This window comes from Cyclopterus lumpus, chromosome 15 (assembly GCF_009769545.1).
Source record: "Cyclopterus lumpus isolate fCycLum1 chromosome 15, fCycLum1.pri, whole genome shotgun sequence".
Taxonomy (NCBI): domain Eukaryota; kingdom Metazoa; phylum Chordata; class Actinopteri; order Perciformes; family Cyclopteridae; genus Cyclopterus; species Cyclopterus lumpus.
Genome location: NC_046980.1, coordinates 23,842,728 through 23,861,966, shown reverse-complemented (window position 1 = coordinate 23,861,966; position 19,239 = coordinate 23,842,728). Strand labels below are relative to the sequence as shown.

Here is a 19,239-nt window from a genome sequence, read left to right as displayed (position 1 = left end):
GTTGAATGTGCATGTTGACATGTTGACATGTTGTATGTGCATGTTGAATGTGTATGTTGACATGTTGAATGTGCATGTTGACATATTGACATGTTGTATGTGTATGTTGACATGTTGAATGTGCATGTTGACATGTTGACATGTTGTATGTGCATGTTGACATGTTGAATGTGCATGTTGACATGTTGAATGTGCATGTTGACATCTTGACATGTTGTATGTGCATGTTGACATGTTGAATGTGCATGTTGACATCTTGACATGTTGTATGTGCATGTTGACATGTTGAATGTGAATGTTGACATCTTGACATGTTGTATGTGCATGTTGAATGTGTATGTTGACATGTTGAATGTGCATGTTGACATGTTGAATGTGCATGTTGACATATTGACATGTTGAATGTGCATGTTGACATATTGACATGTTGAATGTGTATGTTGACATGTTGAATGTGTATGTTGACATGTTGAATGTGCATGTTGCATGTGTATGTTGACATGTTGACATGTTGAATGTGTATGTTGACATGTTGACATGTTGAATGTGCATGTTGACATGTTGAATGTGTATGTTGACATGTTGAATGTGTATGTTGACATATTGACATGTTGAATGTGTAAGTTGACATGTTGAATGTGTATGTTGACATGTTGACATGTTGAATGTGTATGTTGACATGTTGAATGTGTATGTTGACATGTTGAATGTGTATGTTGACATATTGAATGTGCATATTGACATGTTGAATGTGTATGTTGACATATTGACATGTTGAATGTGTATGTTGACATGTTGAATGTGTATGTTGACATATTGACATGTTGAATGTGTATGTTGACATGTTGAATGTGTATGTTGACATGTTGAATGTGCATATTGACATGTTGAATGTGTATGTTGACATATTGACATGTTGAATGTGTATGTTGACATGTTGAATGTGTATGTTGACATGTTGAATGTGTATGTTGACATATTGAATGTGCATATTGACATGTTGAATGTGTATGTTGACATATTGACATGTTGAATGTGTATGTTGACATGTTGAATGTGTATGTTGACATATTGAATGTGCATATTGACATGTTGAATGTGTATGTTGACATATTGACATGTTGAATGTGTATGTTGACATGTTGAATGTGTATGTTGACATATTGACATGTTGAATGTGTATGTTGACATGTTGAATGTGTATGTTGACATGTTGAATGTGCATATTGACATGTTGAATGTGTATGTTGACATATTGACATGTTGAATGTGTATGTTGACATGTTGAATGTGTATGTTGACATATTGACATGTTGAATGTGTATGTTGACATATTGACATGTTGAATGTGTATGTTGACATGTTGAATGTGTATGTTGACATATTGACATGTTGAATGTGTATGTTGACATGTTGAATGTGTATGTTGACATGTTGAATGTGCATGTTGACATGTTGAATGTGTATGTTGAATGTTCATGTTGACATCTTGACATGTTGAATGTGTATGTTGACATCTTGACATGTTGAATGTGTATGTTGACATCTTGACATGTTGAATGTGTATGTTGACATGTTGAATGTGTATGTTGACATGTTGAATGTGCATGTTGACATGTTGAATGTGTATGTTGACATGTTGAATGTGTATGTTGATATATTGACATGTTGAATGTGTATGTTGACATGTTGAATGTGAATGTTGACATCTTGACATGTTGTATGTGTATGTTGACATGTTGAATGTGCATGTTGACATGTTGACATGTTGTATGTGCATGTTGAATGTGTATGTTGACATGTTGAATGTGCATGTTGACATATTGACATGTTGTATGTGTATGTTGACATGTTGAATGTGCATGTTGACATGTTGACATGTTGTATGTGCATGTTGACATGTTGAATGTGCATGTTGACATGTTGAATGTGCATGTTGACATCTTGACATGTTGTATGTGCATGTTGACATGTTGAATGTGCATGTTGACATCTTGACATGTTGTATGTGCATGTTGACATGTTGAATGTGAATGTTGACATCTTGACATGTTGTATGTGCATGTTGAATGTGTATGTTGACATGTTGAATGTGCATGTTGACATGTTGAATGTGCATGTTGACATATTGACATGTTGAATGTGCATGTTGACATATTGACATGTTGAATGTGTATGTTGACATGTTGAATGTGTATGTTGACATGTTGAATGTGCATGTTGAATGTGTATGTTGACATGTTGACATGTTGAATGTGTATGTTGACATGTTGACATGTTGACATGTTGAATGTGCATGTTGACATGTTGAATGTGTATGTTGACATGTTGAATGTGTATGTTGACATATTGACATGTTGAATGTGTAAGTTGACATGTTGAATGTGTATGTTGACATGTTGACATGTTGAATGTGTATGTTGACATGTTGAATGTGTATGTTGACATGTTGAATGTGTATGTTGACATATTGAATGTGCATATTGACATGTTGAATGTGTATGTTGACATATTGACATGTTGAATGTGTATGTTGACATGTTGAATGTGTATGTTGACATATTGACATGTTGAATGTGTATGTTGACATGTTGAATGTGTATGTTGACATGTTGAATGTGCATATTGACATGTTGAATGTGTATGTTGACATATTGACATGTTGAATGTGTATGTTGACATGTTGAATGTGTATGTTGACATGTTGAATGTGTATGTTGACATATTGAATGTGCATATTGACATGTTGAATGTGTATGTTGACATATTGACATGTTGAATGTGTATGTTGACATGTTGAATGTGTATGTTGACATATTGAATGTGCATATTGACATGTTGAATGTGTATGTTGACATATTGACATGTTGAATGTGTAAGTTGACATGTTGAATGTGTATGTTGACATATTGACATGTTGAATGTGTATGTTGACATGTTGAATGTGTATGTTGACATGTTGAATGTGCATATTGACATGTTGAATGTGTATGTTGACATATTGACATGTTGAATGTGTATGTTGACATGTTGAATGTGTATGTTGACATATTGACATGTTGAATGTGTATGTTGACATGTTGAATGTGTATGTTGACATCTTGACATGTTGAATGTGTATGTTGACATGTTGAATGTGTATGTTGACATCTTGACATGTTGAATGTGTATGTTGACATATTGACATGTTGAATGTGTATGTTGACATGTTGAATGTGTATGTTGACATGTTGAATGTGCATATTGACATGTTGAATGTGTATGTTGACATTTTGATATATATGATAATATATATATATATATATATATATATAATAACCAAACCCCAAACTTCATTCTGTGACAACAATTAAAAATTTATTATTTATTATTCATATTACAAAAAAAGTAGTTTTAATTATTAAATCATTAAAGGCAATCCAGTAAGCAATAGTTAGAGTTACACTCTTTTTTGTCTTAAATTTAAACATGTTCTGTGTTCTTCGTGTGAGATATCCACACTCACTGGTTTTATTTCTTCTTCAAGGTTTTCCATGGCAGAGTCCAGGCGTCCTGGGTCAGAGCCGCTCCCACTAGGAGGAGCTGCTTCCTTGGACTCTACCGTCTGTGATCAGTCTCTCTTTGACTCCTCCAAGAGCTCTACACAGACGATAACACCCCCCAGACCGGCAGGAGGACCAGGTAGCACCTCCCAGGAGGAACCAAAGAAGGTTGTCAGAGAACATTCAGCTACTTCCCCGACCAGAGAAACCAACTGCAGCAGTCTGAGGGTTTCCGGCGGGCCTGGTGACCAAGAACGGGGGCCGCCCGAGGCTTCAAGCCCCCTCCATGGTCTGGCTGAGACACCTACACCCTCACATCAGGGAGCGGCCCCCCAGGCTCCAGTCAGCGGGACTCAAGAATCTGCTTACCGCGGTGGGAATAAAAGCATCCAAGAGATGCTAGCCTGCAAGCAGTCCATGCCAGTGCAGCAGCGCAACATCATCACCACCGTCTGCAGAGGGGAAGGTGGTGCCCAGCAGCCTCAGGGCCGGTGTGTCTGTGTCTCGTCCCCCAAGTCAGCACAAACGGGTCCTCTTCCCCCTCAATGTGACATGGCGCTCTGCTACGGCTCTTACAACCATCGCGTTAACTTTGAGGACACGTTCGCTGCCTACTGCCACCCCCAGCCCATCCCAGCCCCCCCCCAGCTGCTGCCACGCCCGGCCGGCGTGGAGCCAGACTACGAGGTCCAGTGTGCGGCGGCCCGTCCTTCAGCGACGTACCACCTGCCCCTCCCTCGCCTCATCTCCTCTGTCAGCGAGACGTGCCTGGATGCCAAACACCTGCTGCGGTGCTGCAACCTCAACTGCTCTTGGATCAGCTCGCTGCCTCCTGGTGCCGGGCCGCAGTCCCAAAAGCACTTTAGTGGGGAAGAGTGCTGCGTCAGTCCCGTTAGCCATGCCGGAACCGGAACTCGGGACGCGGGCACGATGACGGCACCCAAAGAGCTGAAGGATGTCGGCGTGCAGACGGGACAGGTCAGCACGCCTCATGTTTTCCCCCAGATCTGCCTGGCGGAGGAGAGCAGGAGGGAGACGTCCTGCAGCCGGAGTCTCAAGAAGCCGGGCGGCGCTCCCAAGTCACCGGTGAAGGAGGTGAAGTGGGATGCAGAAGGGATGACGTGGGAGGTGTACGGGGCCTCGGTGGACCCGGAGGAGCTGGGCGTGGCCATCCAGAAACACCTGGAGCTGCAGATCCAGGAGACAGCGAGCCATGCGGCCAAGCTGTTGCGTCAGGACGCCGACGCCTCCCAGCAGGTCGGGAACGGCGGCTGTCAGAGGAAGAGGAGCAGGATGATGGGCTCCATCCCGACGCCGACCTGCTGCGCTCGCAGCACCACGGCCGTCGACTAGCGGGACAAGAACCCGAACAGCGTTCGGTCGCGGGGTGAGGCTCATCTGAGGAGAACGCCCACCTCAGATGGAGTAATATACATACGAGGGCCGATGAAGATATGGCATGGCGATTAAAGATTTGTGGTACAAATAAAAAGCGCTGAGAAGGAAACAAACGATAACAGCAACATTATATTTCATCATTTTTTTGTCGAACGGTTCAACTCTCGGAGTCATGATTCCTGCAGCGATGCACTGCCAGTGTGTTCAGAGGGCCTTCAGGTGTGTCTCCATCACATCAGGACAACAGTACTGCAATAAGTGCTCCTCTTAAAAAGCTTATAATGAACGAGTGGGAAACGTAAAGTATTTCAACCCTTGGTCTGAGCCCCTGCTCCTCCTCCTCCGCCCGCCCCCTCCACGTTGTGGTCTTGGTGTTCCTCCTCCGAGCTACCTGGGGCTCCACGTGATGTGGCACCTGGCAGTCCAACCTCTCCTCACAGAGCATCACCACGTGTGGTGTGCTGTTGTTTTTAAATGGCACACGGCAGTAACATCCCATAATCAGTAGTAATACAGCGAGTATCGGTCAAGTGTCAGAAACACTGGAAAATACATCCTTTAAGAGATCTGATAAGTGAATGAAACATGTTCACGTCATAGAGCCACTGTGAGGCTGATCTGAACGAAGCGGAGCCTGAAACGTGATTGTGCATTAAGTGTTTAACACACTGTGAAACACACACATTTGGTCCAGTATTCCTCCTACTGGTGAAACATCATATTTTAGAGACTTTTCTGTTCATGATTCCATAACATTGTCATTAGGAAAGAAGCCTTGAATAATGAAACGATGAACAAGTTATCAGGTTTTATTTAGTGTAAAACATGTTGTAGTTTCCTCTATATAATACTCCTGTGGACTTATATGAATGTATCGCTGCTTCCTTTATTCAGTTTCCTTTCTGTCTGTTTCCACTCGTGTGGAGCCGGAGGAAACAGGAAGTCCTGAAGTCCTGAACACGACACACATGACGGCTGCGTGTGGCCTCTCTACACACACATCCTGGTCAAGGCGCTGTCACTCACCACGAGCTTCATTCCATGAGGACGCTTGAGAAGAGCCTTCTGGGAGAGCAGTTGTTTGCTTCTGATTGGCTTCAGCTGGACAGCCAATCAGAGTCCTCTTCTCTGGTGCGCTAAACACACAAATGGCCTGCTGGATGTTTTAATGGACAGTTTGCCATTCGGAGAAATCCGTGGGAACTCTTTGGCCATCTTCCCCCAGATGAGAAGATGCATATCAGTTGCATCTCTTTATGTCCAGTACAGAGACAGAGTGCTTTAGGAGGTGTTCTGCCTAGCTTAGCTTAGCTTAGCTTAGCAGGCCTCCATCCATCAACGGAGAAACATCTGGAACACAACATGAGCGTTACCTGATATCTGCAGCGGGCGACACCATTTTACAGTGGACCCGATGTTCTGTTGTGTTGAGTTCCTACGTTGGACTCACTTCTATTGTCTATTGTACACACTGCAGGGTGTTGTGTGTGTGTAGAGGCCATAACACACACAGGAAGTAGCGCCCAGCGTCACTGAGTGTTTGTCAGTTCAAAGTCTTGTTGTCTAAATTGTGTCGAGCAGTTTGAGTGTCCAAATGATAATACCAGCAATAAATGACTGAAACTCTGTGGTGACTGTGGATGAGTGCAAAGGTCAAACAATCCCAAACGTGTGAAATCTGATGGTTCAGCATAGAGATGAAGTCATAGAGCTGAAGTCATATAACTGAAGTCATATAGATGAAGTCATAGAGCTGTCATAGAGCTGAAGTCATATAACTGAAGTCATATAACTGAAGTCATATAACTGAAGTCATAGAGCTGAAGTCATAGAGATGAAAGAGACCGTGATGATGTCAGTGAACCGCTCTCCCCCGACCCGGAGATCGATGCACCGGGCTTTCAATCATTCAAGGATGATTCAATGATAATTTATTGTCATTATGCCAAAATATTGATGCACAACAAAATACAGTTATAGCCCACTTGTAACACAATGAACACACAACACACAAACACAAACAGTAGCACATTCCTGGAGAGCATCTTCTTAAATTAGCATCATAATGAATGTCAACATATTTAATAAAATACAGCCGACATCTTCACATTAACAACTCACATGGTCCATCACCTCTGACTCAGAGAGCACCAGCTCCTCTCTCTCTTTCTTTAAAAAGAGAGAGAGAGAGAGAGAGAGAGAGAGAGAGAGAGAGAGAGAGAGAGAGAGAGAGAGAGAGAGAGAGAGAGAGGGAGATCAATACTATACAGGACTAAAGATCACATTATTTAAAGGAGGAAAACACAATAAGCGTGTTATGGATTATTACACTCCATACCGATTGGTGGCAGTAATGTACCACGTGACCACATGTGAACCATTAAAACATGGAGCGGAAATGTGGGCGGAGCTAAACGGAGTCTTAGGAAAATGGCGGCGACCATGAGCAACGTGGAAGAAATTCGGACTCGAGTAATACTGGGGGAATATGACATAAAGAATGTAAGTCCGGTTTTATTAATGCTTTATGACAACATAACGCGCTAGTTGCTGCGTTCAGGGTCCTCTGAGCTGCTCACGGTCACCTCACGAGAGCTGCACACTGACCGTTACTGTCGCGCGCTCGAACGTGTTTGATGGGCAAGATTATGTCTCTTCATGTCACTATTTCACCAGTAAATACTGTGAACCTGAACGCATCTTCATGTCACTATTTCACCAGTAAATACTGTGAACCTGAACGCATCTTCATGTCACTATTTCACCAGTAAATACTGTGAACCTGAACGCATCTTCATGTCACTATTTCACCAGTAAATACTGTGAACCTGAACGCATCTTCATGTCACTATTTCACCAGTAAATACTGTGAACCTGAACGCATCTTCATGTCACTATTTCACCAGTAAATACTGTGAACCTGGACGCATCTCCATGTCACTATTTCACCAGTAAATACTGTGAACATGAACGCATCTCCATGTCACTATTTCACCAGTAAATACTGTGAACCTGAACGCATCTTCATGTCACTATTTCACCAGTTTAACTGAATTTTAAAGTATTTAGTTTACTGTCGTCATATTACTTTTTACTCAAAACATTCTGACTTGTCGGAACATAACTTGGTGTTATACGTTTTAAATTATTAGAACATGTTCAACGTGAGTAGAGTCTTTCTGACACACACACGGATTATTAAAGTCATACATGTGTAACATGATGTCATGTGTCATTGAGGTGAACAGGTGCCTGTAATATGGTCAGTTATATTTTGAAGCACCTGCATTTTCTTTTGAAGTTTTACTTAACATAAATAAAGACATTTCCATTGGTGCATAATACATATCCCCCCCAGACCCCCCACCATAAAACTTACCATTGACTCGAGGTGTGACGGTTATGACACCAATGCATAAATGTTCCCTTTGAGAACCTTCTGCTCATTGATTGGATGCTTATCTGTTGCTTTTAGGTCCACACGTCAGATTATCCTGGAAACTACCCCGGCTACGATGACACCTGGGACATGCGGAAATTTCAAAAGGTAAATTTTTGTTATATGAATCAAAGCCTAATATCTGGGCTCCTGTCCTAAGGGCCGACACAAGTCACGGGTTAGAAAGCACTTTACATCCATATCACTTAACATGCGTAGAGACTGTAAATGTACATCTCTAAAATTATGTTCGCACATAAGAAATGAGAAGCTAAGAAGAACATGAGAAGATTAGGATGGTCACACTGAAACATGATATGTTTTATGTCTGGAAAGAACTAATGAAGGTGTCTGTCTGTCTGTCTCTGTCTGTCTGTCTGTCTCTGTGTGTCTGTCTGTCTCTGTCAGTCTCTGTATGTCTCTGTCTGTCTGTCTGTGTCTGTGTGTCTGTCTGTGTGTCTCTGTCTGTGTCTGTGTGTCTCTGTCTGTCTGTGTCTGTGTGTCTCTGTCTGTCTCTGTCTGTCTGTCTGTGTCTCTGTCTGTCTGTCTCTGTCTGTCTGTCTGTGTGTCTCTGTCTGTGTCTGTGTGTCTCTGTCTGTGTGTCTCTGTATGTCTCTGTCTGTCTGTCTGTCTGTCTCTGTCTGTCTCTGTCTGTGTGTCTCTGTCTGTCTGTCTGTGTCTCTGTCTGTCTGTGTGTCTGTCTCTGTGTGTCTGTGTGTCTGTGTGTCTGTCTGTGTCTGTCTGTCTGTCTGTCTGCCTGTCTGTGTCTCTGTCTGTCTGTCTGTCTGTCTGTCTCTGTGTCTGTCTGTCTGTCTGTCTGCCTGCCTGTCTGTCTGTCTGTCTGTCTGTCTAATGCCGATGTCCTCTCTGTTGCAGAACTTCAGAGTTGACCTGGTGCATCTGAATGAGAGCAGCATGGAGTTCGACATGGTGGGGATCGACGCAGCCATCGCCAATGCCTTCAGAAGGATCTTACTAGCTGAGGTATGTGGACCCCACAAGACCCTTCAGGTCGACTCGTTTCTAGTCCTAATGTTCACAGATTGTACATTTTGTTGCAGTTTCTAAGAGAAAGTGGACATTTTAATTAATGCAAGTTGCATTATTCTTGGTTGTAGGTGCCGACCATGGCCATAGAGAAGGTGTTCATCTATAACAACACGTCCATCGTCCAGGATGAAGTCCTGGCCCAGAGATTAGGCCTGGTCCCCATCAAAGCTGACCCCCGTCTGTTTGAGTACCGGAGCCCAGGTAAACACCCCCTTAAAGCCACACGAGGGGCTTCTGGGTTGGATCGTCATCATCATCCTGTATCCAATCAGAATCTCCTCTTATGACTTGTGCAGTCTTTTCAACATTGGAGAGTAACTGAAGGTATAAAGACCAGAAAGATTGTGTTTAAGTGTGTATTCCATAATACAGAAACCCATTTTATTTAGATTTCGGTTGACGACCCGTAGCTCCAACTTGACAACCGAATGGACAACAGCTCCAAATACTGGAGTAGTTGAGTTTATGATGAGGGACGCACCGATGCCACTCGGTCTCAGATCACGTACGTGTACAATAACTTACATTTGGGTACTTTCCTATACCGAGTACCAATATGAGTACTTCATAATACCATGGCAGTCTTAACATTGACTTTGACTCCATGCTTTGTGCTCATCAGAAGGTCCTCATGATTGTTCTTCCTGCAGAATATGGTTTTCTAAATATTTAAATTATAAATAACTCCTAATCCAGTTCTGATTTAGTTTTATTTTTAATTCTATATATGTGTTTAAAATTAAGTATTTAGTCATGGAGAAGAGTATTGCTATAGTAGCTTCTTGTAGTAATACAATCCTAAAGATACTCTCTACCTGAAGGAAACTAGTTCTCTCCATGGACTGGGAGCTGGTTGCAATCTGAAACTCCCCACTAGGTGGCACTACATCTCAAACACTGTTCCTTTACAGATATATGGCAAACAACAGTTGAAAAGCTGTTATCATTAAATAACAACCACGACTTATGAGCTGCAGGGAGCTATATTGCTTTAGAATATATATGGTGGATCGGATCAAAGTAGAAAATCAAACGTTCTCACATCGGTCCATAGGCCAGATATCGAGATGCGTACTGAATGGTCTTCAGAGCAGAGTTTCACACCCTAGTTATGGTTTGTTTATTCCAGGTGACGAGTCTGCAGAGGAGGAAGGTTCAGAAATAGACACAATTCAACTGCAGCTGAAGATTAAATGCAGCAGGAACCCCAGAGCCAGCAAAGACTCCGCTGACCCTCGAGAGCTGTATCTGAACCACATGGGTAGGTTTCAGGAGGCACAAGGGAATGAGGACGTGCTGGTGATGTTTACAGACACAGAACCACAGACAGGAATGGACACTCCTGATCTCCCCGTGCTGTCTTGTCTCAGTTTATTCCAGCGACATCAAGTGGGTCCCCATCGGGAACCAGGCCGACGTCTTTGCCGACTCCGTCATCGGACCGGTGCACGACGACATCCTGATCGCTCAGCTGCGACCGGGCCACGAGCTGGACATCGTGATGCACTGTGTCAAAGGACTTGGTGAGAGTCTGGATGGAAGATCTGGCAAAGGAATGTTACCATTTAAGCACATGCAGTCATCAGAGTGTCTAATCATATGGTGGATGAATACAAAGATTAGTTATTAATATCAATTAATTTGATATAACACATTGCGCTATTTTTTTAATCAAAGACAGTGATTTGACACAATTATAAAACAGTCCATCCATTATTGTTTCTTGGTTGACTAACGAAGAAACAATAATAACCTCCCCCGAGGTTCTCATTGGTCGAAAGGAGTCGCCCCCTGGTGGTCAGGAGAGAGAATGCAGCTTTAACACGTGAAGCATAGACTTCTATACAACCAGAGGAGTCGCCCCCTGGTGGTCAGGAGAGAGAATGCAGCTTTAACACGTGAAGCATAGACTTCTATACAACCAGAGGAGTCGCCCCCTGGTGGTCAGGAGAGAGAATGCAGCTTTAACACATGAAGCATAGACTTCTATACCACCAGAGGAGTCGCCCCCTGGTGGTCAGGAGAGAGAATGCAGCTTTAACACATGACGCATAGACTTCTATACAACCAGAGGAGTCGCCCCCTGGTGGTCAGTAGAGAGAATGCAGCTTTAACACATGAAGCATAGACTTCTATACAACCAGAGGAGTCGCCCCCTGGTGGTCAGGAGAGAGAATACAGCTTTAACACATGAAGCATAGACTTCTATACAACCAGAGGAGTCGCCCCCTGGTGGTCAGGAGAGAGAATGCAGCTTTAACACATGACGCATAGACTTCTATACAACCAGAGGAGTCGCCCCCTGGTGGTCAGTAGAGAGAATGCAGCTTTAACACATGAAGCATAGACTTCTATACAACCAGAGGAGTCGCCCCCTGGTGGTCAGGAGAGAGAATGCAGCTTTAACACATGAAGCATAGACTTCTATACAACCAGAGTCGCCGCCCCCTGGTGGTCAGGAGAGAGAATGCAGCTTTAACACATGAAGCATAGACTTCTACCAGGTTGCACTCTTACATTTTCCAGTCCGTATTTTCTGCTGCCGGACACTGAAGCGTGACCTCTCTTCAGGTCAGGACCATGCTAAGTTCTCTCCAGTGGCCACAGCCAGCTACCGCCTCCTCCCAGAGATCACCCTGCTGGAGCCGGTGGAGGGTGAGATGGCGGAGCGCCTAAAACGCTGCTTCTCCCGAGGAGTGATAGACATACAAGACGTTGATGGTAAGAAAGCTAAGCTCACAAATCTGAAATCAAATAACAACCTGCTCTTCAGAGGGCATGAAGAAACAACGTAATACTATACATCTGTTACTCTGCAAGCATGCGGCACATTTCCACATGTTTTCTTTTATCTGAGCTTTTAAACAGACAAAATAGTATAACCTTCCAGTTAGAATTCCACATTATTATTCTGTGTTCAGTCTGCTGTGAGTCCCTTAACTGTGAATGTAACCTTCTCAGGGAGAAAGGTGGCCAAAGTAGTGAACAGTCGCTTGGATACATGCAGCAGGGAGTTCCTCCGACACGACGACCTGAAGAACGTGGTGAAGCTCGGGAGACTTCGAGACCATTTCATCTGTAAGTTCACCCTCACCCAGCCACCATAGAGCTCACAGGGTCTAGTGTCAGAATCAACGTTCTCAAAACCTTATTGGTTATGTATTTAATAGAGATTCCAATCAAGCGGCCACTAAAAGGAGGAGGAGTTAAACACTGCAGACCACTGATTGGTCAGAGAACCTTCACTTGACACAGGACCGTTTTTAATTAATGTGTGTGTATACTGTATATACACATCGGCTCCTGGTCAAATTCAGGATAGACTTTAAAATACTACTCACCACCTACACAGTCCTAAACAACCTGGCCCCTCCCTACCTTTCAGACCTCCTCCCCCTCCCAACCTGCTGCCTCAGGTCTGCCAGAGCAATCACTCTTAAGACCACCAGGACCAAGCGCCGGACCTGGGGCTACAGGGCCTTCTCAGCTGTATTATTATTGTTATATATATATATATATATATATTAATGTTGTCATGTGACTCTTGGGAGCGTCCCTGCAGTCTTAATGTGGTTCTTCCTCTCCTCCAGTTACCGTGGAGTCGACTGGCATCCTGCCTCCAGATGTTCTGGTCACTGAGGCCATCAAAGTCCTCATGGTCAAGTGCCAGAGGTTTCTCAGTGAGCTGGACTCTCCTGAGCTGGAGTGAAGTAATGACTCAGAACCACCACGCTGGAGCGCGTGTGTCGGGACGTGCTCCTCGTGGCTGTATTGATAAAAAGCCGACTTTGTCGTGGTCTTTCTTGTAAGTATGTAAATATACGGCTCCAGTATTTTGTGAACCCCTCTTGATTCCTCAAATAAACATGCTGAATCAAATAAACATGAACACTGGAGGTTTCTGTATGGATTTCTGACCATTAAAGCATTATTATTATGATTAATGTATTACTGGATGATCAGTATATATATATAGTATTATATAAAGACTCATTATCATAACTAGATGTGATCTCAGCGCTCTGGTTTCCAACATGACTCCTCTCAGATATACCAGACGATGTTCTAATTAAGTTTGTTCCTTCTGTAAAATGTCCCACTACGTGCACGACGGCCCACGTCAACCACCATTGAAGGATTTGACCAGACACGACATTTTGATCTGTAACATGTTGTGCCATGAAAATGTAAATTATTCACGGTTCAAAGCCTTCTTAAAAGTATATTTACATTTCAGTAACTCACATTATAGATTCAGTACACACTGGGTGATGCATGTCAAGTGTTTATTCTTTTAATGTGGATGATTATGGTTTACAGCGAATGAAAACCCCAAATTCAGTAACTTAGAGTATTGTGAATAAGTTCAGTATTGTAATCGGCTAATGAACTGAAAACACCTGCAAAGGTTTCCTGAGCCTTGAAATGGTCTCAGTCTGGTTCAGTAGGCTCCTCCATCATCAAGACCTCTGACCTGGTCCACAAGGAGGGTCATCCACAGCAGGTCATACCTGAAGAAGCTGCTCACAGAGTGCTGTATCCAAGCATATGAATGGAGAGTTGAGTGGTAGCAACAGGGATAACCACATCCTCGTGAGGCTTGTGAAGCAAAGCCATTCAAGAACCTGGGGGAGATCCACCAGGAGTGGACAGCAGCCGGAGTCAGAGCTTCAAGAGCCACCACATTCCTGGTGTCCAGGCCCTCCTGAACCAGAGACCACAACAGGACCGGACTGTTGCTCCGTGGTCCAAAGCCCTCTTTACAGATGAAAGTACATTCTGCATTTCATTTGGAAATCAAGAGAGTGGAGAGGCACACAATCCAAGTGGCTTGAGGTCCAGGGTGAGGTTTCCAGTCCGTGATGCTTTGGGGAGCCATCTCCTCTGCTGGTGTTGGTCCACTGGGTTCCCTCAAGTCCAAAGCCAGCGCAGCCGTCTACCAGGACATCTTGGAGCACTTCATGCTTACCAGCTTGATGGAGATGCTGATGTCATTTTCCAGCAGGACCTGGCACACTGCCAACGGTACCAGTACCTGGTTTCACGACCACGGTACCGCTGTGCTTGATGGGGCCAGAGAACTTGTCGCCCTGAACCCAAAGACAACCTGTGGTTTAGTGAAGACGAGCTGACGGCCGCTATCAAAGCCAGCTGAGCCTCCATAGGAGCCTCCATAGGAGCTCAGCTGGCCACGGGCTGATCTCAGGCAGTAATTCATGTAAAAGGATCCCCGACCGAGTAGTGAGTGCATACTGTACACCAGTGGTTCTCAAATGGGGGTACGTGAGATTACAACACATATACTTAAAATTAGCCTCCATTCCAACATCCATTAAAGATAGTTATTTAATAAATATTCAATAAAATATAAGTGTAAATCCATGAACTAAATTGAATATATTCTATATTAAATCAGACACTGATGGCACAGCGCTGTGTATTACATTTGTTCTTCCAACCAATGGTTAGGGGGTACTAGGCTGAAACCACTGTACACAGTACATGGACATACTTTTCAGTAATGAATATATATATATATATATATATATATATATATATATATATATATATATATATGGCCTCTAGTGGTGAGGTTGCAGATTGCAACCAAGTGAACACCCCTCTGGCCTTCAGGTGTCCGTTCAGGTGTGGGAGAGCTGCGGTGGCCTTCAGGTGTCCGTTCAGGTACTGGAGAGCTGCGGTGGCCTTCAGGTGTCCGTTCAGGTGTGGGAGAGCTACGGTGGCCTTCAGGTGTCCGTTCAGGTACTGGAGAGCTACGGTGGCCTTCAGGTGTCCGTTCAGGTACTGGAGAGCTGCGGTGGCCTTCAGGTGTCCGTTCAGGTGTGGGAGAGCTGCGGTGGCCTTCAGGTGTCCGTTCAGGTGTGGGAGAGCTACGGTGGCCTTCAGGTGTCCGTTCAGGTACTGGAGAGCTGCGGTGGCCTTCAGGTGTCCGTTCAGGTGTGGGAGAGCTGCAGTGGCCTTCAGGTGTCCGTTCAGGTACTGGAGAGCTACGGTGGCCTTCAGGTGTCCGTTCAGGTGTGGGAGAGCTGCGGTGGCCTTCAGGTGTCCGTTCAGGTACTGGAGAGCTACGGTGGCCTTCAGGTGTCCGTTCAGGTACTGGAGAGCTACGGTGGCCTTCAGGTGTCCGTTCAGGTACTGGAGAGCTGCGGTGGCCTTCAGGTGTCCGTTCAGGTACTGGAGAGCTGCGGTGGCCTTCAGGTGTCCGTTCAGGTACTGGAGAGCTGCGGTGGCCTTCAGGTGTCCGTTCAGGTGTGGGAGAGCTGCGGTGACCTTCAGGTGTCCGTTCAGGTACTGGAGAGCTACGGTGGCCTTCAGGTGTCCGTTCAGGTGTGGGAGAGCTGCGGTGGCCTTCAGGTGTCCGTTTAGGTACTGGAGAGCTACGGTGGCCTTCAGGTGTCCGTTCAGGTACTGGAGAGCTGCGGTGGCCTTCAGGTGTCCGTTCAGGTACTGGAGAGCAGCGGTGGCCTTCAGGTGTCCGTTCAGGTGTGGGAGAGCTGCAGTGGCCTTCAGGTGTCCGTTCAGGTACTGGAGAGCTACGGTGGCCTTCAGGTGTCCGTTCAGGTGTGGGAGAGCTGCGGTGGCCTTCAGGTGTCCGTTCAGGTACTGGAGAGCTGCGGTGGCCTTCAGGTGTCCGTTCAGGTACTGGAGAGCTGCGGTGGCCTTCAGGTGTCCGTTCAGGTACTGGAGAGCTGCGGTGGCCTTCAGGTGTCCGTTCAGGTGTGGGAGAGCTGCGGTGGCCTTCAGGTGTCCGTTCAGGTACTGGAGAGCTACGGTGGCCTTCAGGTGTCCGTTCAGGTACTGGAGAGCTGCGGTGGCCTTCAGGTGTCCGTTCAGGTGTGGGAGAGCTGCGGTGGCCTTCAGGTGTCCGTTCAGGTACTGGAGAGCTGCGGTGGCCTTCAGGTGTCCGTTCAGGTGTGGGAGAGCTGCGGTGGCCTTCAGGTGTCCGTTCAGGTGTGGGAGAGCTGCGGTGGCCTTCAGGTGTCCGTTCAGGTGTGGGAGAGCTGCGGTGGCCTTCAGGTGTCCGTTCAGGTACTGGAGAGCTGCGGTGGCCTTCAGGTGTCCGTTCAGGTGTGGGAGAGCTGCGGTGGCCTTCAGGTGTCCGTTCAGGTGTGGGAGAGCTACGGTGGCCTTCAGGTGTCCGTTCAGGTGTGGGAGAGCTATGGTGGCCTTCAGGTGTCCGTTCAGGTACTGGAGAGCTACGGTGGCCTTCAGGTGTCCGTTCAGGTGTGGGAGAGCTGCGGTGGCCTTCAGGTGTCCGTTCAGGTGTGGGAGAGCTACGGTGGCCTTCAGGTGTCCGTTCAGGTACTGGAGAGCTGCGGTGGCCTTCAGGTGTCCGTTCAGGTGTGGGAGAGCTGCAGTGGCCTTCAGGTGTCCGTTCAGGTACTGGAGAGCTACGGTGGCCTTCAGGTGTCCGTTCAGGTGTGGGAGAGCTGCGGTGGCCTTCAGGTGTCCGTTCAGGTACTGGAGAGCTACGGTGGCCTTCAGGTGTCCGTTCAGGTACTGGAGAGCTGCGGTGGCCTTCAGGTGTCCGTTCAGGTACTGGAGAGCTGCGGTGGCCTTCAGGTGTCCGTTCAGGTACTGGAGAGCTGCGGTGGCCTTCAGGTGTCCGTTCAGGTGTGGGAGAGCTGCGGTGGCCTTCAGGTGTCCGTTCAGGTGTGGGAGAGCTACGGTGGCCTTCTGGTGTCCGTTCAGGTGTGGGAGAGCTACGGTGGCCTTCAGGTGTCCGTTCAGGTACTGGAGAGCTGCGGTGGCCTTCAGGTGTCCGTTCAGGTGTGGGAGAGCTGCGGTGGCCTTCAGGTGTCCGTTCAGGTACTGGAGAGCTGCGGTGGCCTTCAGGTGTCCGTTCAGGTGTGGGAGAGCTGCGGTGGCCTTCAGGTGTCCGTTCAGGTGTGGGAGAGCTGCGGTGGCCTTCAGGTGTCCGTTCAGGTGTGGGAGAGCTGCGGTGGCCTTCAGGTGTCCGTTCAGGTACTGGAGAGCTGCGGTGGCCTTCAGGTGTCCGTTCAGGTGTGGGAGAGCTGCGGTGGCCTTCAGGTGTCCGTTCAGGTGTGGGAGAGCTACGGTGGCCTTCAGGTGTCCGTTCAGGTGTGGGAGAGCTACGGTGGCCTTCAGGTGTCCGTTCAGGTGTGGGAGAGCTACGGTGGCCTTCAGGTGTCCGTTCAGGTACTGGAGAGCTACGGTGGCCTTCAGGTGTCCGTTCAGGTACTGGAGAGCTGCGGTGGCCTTCAAGTGTCCGTTCAGGTACTGGAGAGCTGCGGTGGCCTTCAGGTGTCCGTTCAGGTGTGGGAGAGCTGCGGTGGCCTTCAGGTGTCCGTTCAGGTACTGGAGAGCTACGGTGGCCTTCAGGTGTCCGTTCAGGTGTGGGAGAGCTGCGGTGGCCTTCAGGTGTCCGTTTAGGTACTGGAGAGCTACGGTGGCCTTCAGGTGTCCGTTCAGGTGTGGGATAGCTACGGTGGCCTTCAGGTGTCCGTTCAGGTGTGGGAGAGCTACGGTGGCCTTCAGGTGTCCGTTCAGGTGTGGGAGAGCTACGGTGGCCTTCAGGTGTCCGTTCAGGTGTGGGAGAGCTGCGGTGGCCTTCAGGTGTCCGTTCAGGTGTGGGAGAGCTGCGGTGGCCTTCAGGTGTCCGTTCAGGTGTGGGAGAGCTACGGTGGCCTTCAGGTGTCCGTTCAGGTGTGGGAGAGCTGCGGTGGCCTTCAGGTGTCCGTTCAGGTACTGGAGAGCTGCGGTGGCCTTCAGGTGTCCGTTCAGGTGTGGGAGAGCTACGGTGGCCTTCAGGTGTCCGTTCAGGTGTGGGAGAGCTGCGGTGGCCTTCAGGTGTCCGTTCAGGTGTGGGAGAGCTGCGGTGGCCTTCAGGTGTCCGTTCAGGTGTGGGAGAGCTACGGTGGCCTTCAGGTGTCCGTTCAGGTGTGGGAGAGCTGCGGTGGCCTTCAGGTGTCCGTTCAGGTACTGGAGAGCTGCGGTGGCCTTCAGGTGTCCGTTCAGGTGTGGGAGAGCTACGGTGGCCTTCAGGTGTGAGCCGCTCCCTCTGAGACATGGAGGCTCATTCTAAGCTCACGAAAACACAAGCTTTCAGTTCATTATACACAAAAGAAAACCACAGTTGAATATTACATTTCTCACAACTGATTCCCTATCACACACTGGACCTTTAGCCCTATAACAATGCAACACCACTCTACCCCGACGGGCTGGTGGAGCACCAAGCTCGCCATCTATTATTGGTAGGACTGGGATGGCCACCCTCCTGTGGTCCTTCTGCACTGCTGTCATGGGGTCCTCAGAAACCTCGGACACCGATGGACTTGGTGTTTGGGGCCCCCCTGAACCTGCCCGGGGAAAGGAAATGGATTACTACCGCGGGCTGAAAGATTGCCTACAGGTGGTGCATGTCCTGACTACACCTGTGAGGCCGAGGCCAACTCAGGGCTGATGACACGCGGTGCCGGGGGCCAGGCCTTCAAGCCAGGGGACAAGGTATGGGTGTATTGCCCCGTCTGCTGGGGGAAGCGTGTACCGGTTGCACATGCCGGCCCGTGCTTTTAATATGTATGTTATTTAGAAAACATTTAACATTATGAGAGAAATGGAGCACCTTAAACTACCTTCATGAAGACAAACTGGAAGAATAGAATAAGTATATACATGTAAGTAGTTTCTAGTAAAATAATCTTTTTAATGAACTAAGCCACGCCCCCGGTCCAGTGTCTCGCGGACCCTCAAGGTTCCCCTCGCGCTCATTTGTTTACACTTAGCTCCTCTCTCAATCGTCACTTCCGTCTCCTCCTTGGCGAA

At 47.0% G+C, this 19,239-nt stretch overlaps 1 protein-coding gene across 1 annotated transcript; it reads left to right on the top strand.

Moving 5' to 3' along the window:
- The first annotated feature begins 7,335 nt into the window (after positions 1-7,335).
- polr1c (RNA polymerase I and III subunit C) lies at positions 7,336-13,318 on the top strand. Its single transcript, XM_034552856.1, has 9 exons — positions 7,336-7,442; positions 8,416-8,487; positions 9,256-9,363; positions 9,498-9,630; positions 10,559-10,690; positions 10,800-10,952; positions 12,001-12,150; positions 12,391-12,507; positions 13,020-13,318. The coding sequence occupies exons 1-9, from the start codon at positions 7,371-7,373 to the stop codon at positions 13,136-13,138; spliced, it is 1,056 nt and encodes a 351-aa protein (XP_034408747.1). The 5' UTR covers positions 7,336-7,370; the 3' UTR covers positions 13,139-13,318.
- Positions 13,319-19,239: the final 5,921 nt, after the last annotated feature.